The following is a 6460-nucleotide window of genomic DNA, read 5'->3' as shown; positions in this document are numbered from 1 at the left end:
AGTGAGGTCGGGCTGTTAGCAAGATGGTTAGGGGGTACAGCTGTGGGGGGGGGCACCCCCCCCCCCCCCCCCCCCCCAACGCGCGCGCACACTATCAGTGAATTTGGGATTGTCTACATTTGAAGTGCTTCAGTGGTACAATTGTACTGCTCTAGCTGTACTGTTGTAGCACTTCAGTGTAGACACTACCTATGCTGACGTGAGGGGTTCTTCCGTCAGCCTAGCACTGTCTACACAGGGGGTTAGGTCAGCTTAACTATGCTGCTCAAGGATGTGGATTTTTCACACCCCCTAAGGGATGTAATTAAGACAGCTTGATTTTTCTAGCGTAGACCATGTCTTACTCTTTGTGTCTTATGTACTACTATTCCCAATTCAAAGTCTCAAGGACAAACATTTACAATTGTAAACTTGTGTTAATGTTAAGTATCTTACGAGGCAGTCAATTGCTAGACCAATAAGAATGATTAAGGCATGGATTTGTTTATAATTTCTTAAACTGTTCTAGACTCTGTCAAGCGCCTTGGGCTCCACCTTTTAGGCTGGAAGGTGCTGTATAAATGTAAGGGATTAACTAAATTCAAACGGAAAGGTTTTGATGTTCAACTGAATCAATGTTTCTTCTTACAATAAAACGGGTCCCTCAAACTCAAATAGAAAAGAATTATTTCAAACTTGGGTACAATTTAGCATGTTTCAGAATAAGATGCCATATTTCCTAATAAAAAATCTTACGTTCTCTGCATTTTTAAAAGTTAAATACCTATCTTGAATGCAACCCCTTGTTATACCCACAAACCTTATAAACTGTAAGGTCAGGTAAGTTGGCTATTTTTGCCTGGATGGAGGTGCAGGAGCATTGTTTTTAGTGCTAGTCACTTAAATTACATTAATCTGTCTTCTGTTGCTTTAGTTAGTATTGCCTAGAAGAATTGTGTAAGCTTCATTGGGAGGTTCATAGTGTTCAGACAAGTGCATTCTCAACAGTTAGGAATTTGTATATAGATGATGTAATTGGTGTTAATCGTGCTCTTCCATCTTTTGTCAAATGGTTATAACGTCAGTCTGAGGTAAAGTTGCAACATCTTTGAGTTCAAATATCGGTAGCAGTAAACAGGAAGTGGAGGAAGCAAGATGGAGTTGTTTTGATTAGACATATTTCTAATGTTTACTACCTTAAGTTTGAGTAACCCTTTTTTCTCCCCCAGTTTGGATCCCAATGATCAGAAGTCTTTAGAAGGAATGCAGAAAATGGAAAAAGAGGAGAGTCCAACAGATGCAACCCAGGAAGAGGATGTGGATGACATGGAGGGAAGTGGAGAAGAAGGGGATTTGGAGGGCAGTGATAGTGAAGCTGCACAGTGGGCAGATCAAGAACAATGGTTTGGCATGCAGTGATATGGGTTTCAGTTCTTGAATGTGCCCTGAGATCCATTGTTCTCTGAAGGAAGAACGTCACCTGCAATTTTCATATTAACAATCGACTCTGAAACCTTTTAATAATTCTCTGCATCACAGTTCTGTTCATTTTTGTGATGCTTCCTATTTATCAATTACAAGATTGAGCTTGAACCATGCTGGAAATTTGTAGGAGTGGCTTAGTCTTTTCTTGCTAAAGCTAGAATCTTGAGTATAAAGCATTTCATACAATATACCGATTGCTAGTGACTAAAATGTCAAAATTGGGTTCAAAACTAAGTAGTCTTGATCCTTAGCTATAGATGTAAATACAAGAGTTTTTTATTCCTTTGTGAAAGGCTTTATTCTTTTGTCTGGGCTCATGCTTGAATTCTTGTGGAAGCTTGTGGGAGTCACTTGTATGTATTTGAAGGGAGCAATTTTTCCTCTCTCTTCAGCCGATTAACCTGTTTGATGTAAGGCATTGCACTAATTTTGAAGGTGGAATTTGTATCTCCAGCATCCCTGACATATAGGATGCTTTGTAACTAATCAGTTTTTATGTGTAAAGAATAGTCCAATGTTAGAATTATAGTAATTTCCTCAATCCATACAAAGCCCCATAATCACTTAACCTGTATGTGAACATTTACTTCTAACTAGAGTTCAGTTTTATTTAGGTAAGTTACTAAAAGGCCTTACAACAGCAGTGACACAAAGCCACTTCACATCCTGTCTGTGGCACAGTCAGTTAAATTTTTTTTTTTTTAAACTTCTCCATTGCATCACTAGTAGAAATTTTAAATTAGAATGGCTGTCTTGGCTTTCTTTATATTTTACACTTAATTTAGCTTTACCTATTGAAAATAGAATCTCGTGCTATCACCTACTAAAACAATACTGAATTGTCCACAGTAGAAATTGTCCACAGTGGGCATCTCTTATTAAAAGTAAATCTTTCACTGAAACCAGAAAACCAAACAAAACTATTTCTGTGGCACTTAGATTTTGCAAGAGAATTACCCTTGTCTTAGTGTTTCACTCTTGATTGACTTGCTTCTTGCTAAAACATATGTCTTTATTATGCTTTCTAATGGTGCTATAGTTCACATTGTCTTCAGTCCATGGTTCTGCATAGCTTTGTAATTCTGCCTGTGGCTGCTCAAGTCTATTGTACTGTTCAGTGCTGTCCTAGCTGCTGAAGCCGAGGTTGACTGACTGGTTTTTGTACTGGAACTTTTTGATACTCTAGGGCAAATTCTTGACACACACAAAAAGAAAACAAGCTTTTCACGAACTATAGTAGCATAGCACATACAAAAATAAAATACATTCCCAAAAGCATACATAAAAATACATATTAAAAGGAGGGGACGCTTAATCTTATAACACATTATAGCCTGTTGGTTTTGAGATGTTTAGCATGTGTAAGCATTAAAGTCTGGATAGCTTCTTCCTGTTCATAGCCAGACAGCTATCCAGAATGGATAGTCTCCTCTTTCCAGGCTTTTAGCTGTGTTTGAGGGTGGGGGAAACCACTAGCTTTTCTCTAGTGTCAATTGAATTGCACTAAAGTAATTGAAAAATAAGCAAGCAGGTAGCCTGCCTTACTGTCTATTATCGATGGTCTTAATTAAGAAATCTGTTGGTTTATTATCTCATTTCACTAAACAATGTGCAATCCAAATGGACTACATTTAAATGAAAATCCTATTTAGATAGCTGCTCTCTGAAATTGTGATCAGTACCCTTCCTGCCTCTAGTCTACTTCATGAAGATTTCAGCTGTTTGTCATTCAGCACTGGATGGTGATAGGTTTCAACTCTTTTCGTGTTATTAATTCTTTACAGAAGGAAATTGTAAAAACCAAACTGTTCCTTTTGCAATCAGTCCATTTCTTCCTTTCTCTGCAATAAACCTCAAATCTGTGCTGCTTCTGAAGGTTAACCTAGGTAGGCTGATCCAAGTCTCTTAATTGTATGTCAGACCCTAGTTGTGAAGATCATAAGGGAGCATTTAATACTTATAATTTGAAGTAAAGCAAAAAGGCATTGTGTGTTTAAAAGCTGACGAGAGTGTGTGGGAGGCATATGGTGTATGTTTTAAATTGGCAGCTGCTCAGCCGAGGGTTTTTACTTCAGATGACTCATTCAGATGCCCCTAATCAGAGCTGCTCTTATAGCTTCCAGCTTTGTTAGCACCACGCATTGCAACACTTCTTTCTCTCTAAAGCAAGGTTTACGTGGCACAAGAAAGCTGAAGTCTGGAGCCCAATGATAGAATGGTTCAGAGTGTTTGCAGGTAGGAAAGTGTGAACACATGTCTGTTAGTTTTCTCACCTTAGGCTACATCTAACCAAAGAGAATGATCTAACTATCGAATAGCTACAGCAAGTGCTGTGAATGATGAAGAGTTTTGAAAACCTTTATCCTGTAGTAGCATAAACCAGCTCCTGCAGGCTGGTCCTTTCATTTCACGCAAGGCCTAGCCTTGATCCCCTTAGTAATTGATGGAAGGAACCCAATTAAATGTTAGGGAGAGGTAAAATTAGATTGCATTTTTGCTTATTTTAAAGTAGGATCTTGGCATCCATATACAAGCAAATTGTTATTGGGTAAGACTTCTGTTAAGACAGTCTCTTTGACAAGAATGGAGGCCAGATTTCAAGGGGAGTTTCTGCTGTAAAAAACTTCCTTGTAGATTTCCTTTATGGGCAGCTGTGGAAAGCTTAATTTAGACTCCTTTTTACATCCAAGAATAAAACAACGTCAACATCCAAGAATATGGCCCCCTGTTTTTTGAGAGAGAGTGCACTCTGCTCATTATCTAAAATATGAAAAGCTCACCCAGATTCTGCAGTAATGGGTACCTCTATTAAGGCATTTCATAATGTTAGAGCTGTATTGATCATATCATTTCTATGAGTTTGCTAATGAGTGTACTGTGGATGGATATGGAATTATTTTAAAGAATATTTTAACAGGTTTATCTCAATTCTAAGGGAATCCTTGGTCTATTAAAGACCCTTCATTAACAGTCTAATTTTAGAATGTGAGCTGTTTTTTACAACCTTGTGCTCCTGAATCCTGTGATTTGTTCCTAGTTTAGGGAATATAGTTAATGCAATTAGCCCATAACAAATAGTTGTCATCATTCAGTACCTTAATCCTTTGCTGTGTACACCAAGAGCTAATGAAACCCAAAACTAAAGCTCAACCCATGTCAAGAGTGCGATGTAAACTCCCTAAAGCGATGCAATTCATAGGTGAGGTTGGAATGTCATAGCTACCCAACTGCTTTTTGCAGTACAAATGGCAGATTATCTACTCTTTCAGACCACCTGCAATTGCTAGTGTCTAGTAAAGGGCAAAGAAAATCTGCGTATTTGCTTAAAGTCCTTGCTGTCTGACATTAAATCACAAATTTCATTAACATGGCATTTTACTGTGGTGGAAAGACTCCGCTATGATGCGAGGAGACCAGAGCTCCTCCCCACAGTCGTGTAAGCATTACAAATCTATTTTGCCAGCACCTCAAGGCAATGTGTGTGGGAGGAGTCAGGCAGTCCTGAAGCTGCCAAATAACAAGCTGTCCTGCAGCAAGTTACTGAACCTCTTGCTAAATTTCCCTGTCTGTAAAATGGGGATAGTGCTTATTTCCCTACTGCACAAGGATATGAGAATTTTAAGCCAAGATTATACAAGGATTAGAAAACCATAGGGTGCTATGTAGGTGCTATTTACCCAATTAAAGTGTCATATTCTTTCTACCCTTCCTTTCCTGTCGTTCCAAATTATAGAGCTCTGTGTAATTAGTAGCTTTCTCCTTAATAATCAGCTTCCTCCATAGGCTTGTTTCACATAGTGAGGGTTAAAGCCTTCCCTTTTCATGATTCTGGAGCTGACATTGAAGTTTAAATCAGCCTGAGGAGCAGCAGTGTTTTTGTTACACACAAAAATCTAGAGGTGGCCTCAAAGGGAATCCCATCAGCTCTGTCTGCATTGGTCTTCTGTGTAGTGTGGGAGCATTTTAACCATCTTGTCTAAACCTAAATTGCAACAATTTTATTCAAATCTCTTGGTGCCAACCCCTCTGTGGACACTTAAACCTGAGTTTATAAATGTACTAACACAAACTAACCAGCTATAAACCAAATGTAAATCAAAGTGAATGTCAATGTTTTTACCAGTTTAACATACCCAAAGTTAAGTTGGAACAACTCTGGGTGTAGACCAGGCCTAACCTTGCTCAGAGCAGATCTAGGCAATGCTGCACCAGAACACCGATTGGATATAGGCAAATTGTTGCAATGACTAGTGCATCTGTGAAAATGGGAGATTCAGAATGTCAGTTGCAGTTTGGCTACTGACAGAAGGGAACGGGATAACTGGTATGTGTTTGGGGCATAGAGGAAGCCCACAGTAAAAAGCATGAGAAAGGTAAGGGGTGGGTTGGGAACAGTTTGTAAAAGCATTTGAAATGTATAGAATTGTTTTTGGCTAGTCCATATCATTCCACTTACTGTTAATATACCTGCTAGTAATAAAATAGGGAGGCTAGGTGGTCTGTGTACTTTGACTTGATGTACTGACCCTTCTGCTTAAGAACATAACATAAGAACGGTCGTACTGTCAGACCAAAGGTCCATCTAGCCTAGTATCCTGTCTACTGACAGTGGCCAATGCCAGGTGCCCCAGAGGGAGTGAACCTAACAGGTAATAATCAAGTGATCTCACTCCTGCCGTCCATCACCGCCCTCTGACAAACAGAACTAGAGACACCATTACCTATCCTGGCTAATAGCCATTAATGGACTTAACCTCCATGAGTTTATCCAGTTCTCTTTTAAACCCTGTTATTGCCTTAGCCTTCACAACCTCCTCAGGCAAGGAGTTCCACAAGTTGACTGTGTGCTGTGTGAAGAACTTCTTTTTATTTGTTTTAAACCTGCTGCCCATTAATTTCATTTAGTGGCCCCTAGTTTTTATATTATGGGAACAAGTAAATAACTTTTCCTTATTCACTTTCTCCACACCACTCATGATTGAGATGGGGAGACCAC

General features: G+C 39.1%; 1 protein-coding gene across 2 annotated transcripts in view; it reads left to right on the top strand.

The window, feature by feature from the left end:
• The window catches only part of ANAPC7 (anaphase promoting complex subunit 7), a 16217-nt gene extending 11780 nt beyond the window's left edge, over positions 1 to 4437 (top strand). For both annotated transcript variants that reach the window (XM_034791586.1, XM_034791587.1), the window contains one exon: positions 1209 to 4437. In XM_034791586.1, the coding sequence (XP_034647477.1) occupies positions 1209 to 1398 (190 nt within the window). In that variant the 3' untranslated portion in view covers positions 1399 to 4437. The remainder of the gene's footprint in view (positions 1 to 1208) is intronic.
• Positions 4438 to 6460: the final 2023 nt, after the last annotated feature.

This window comes from Trachemys scripta, chromosome 15 (assembly GCF_013100865.1).
Source record: "Trachemys scripta elegans isolate TJP31775 chromosome 15, CAS_Tse_1.0, whole genome shotgun sequence".
Classification (NCBI taxonomy): Eukaryota; Metazoa; Chordata; order Testudines; family Emydidae; genus Trachemys; species Trachemys scripta.
Note: the sequence above shows the minus strand (reverse complement) of the source record. Positions and strands in the feature narration are given on the sequence as shown.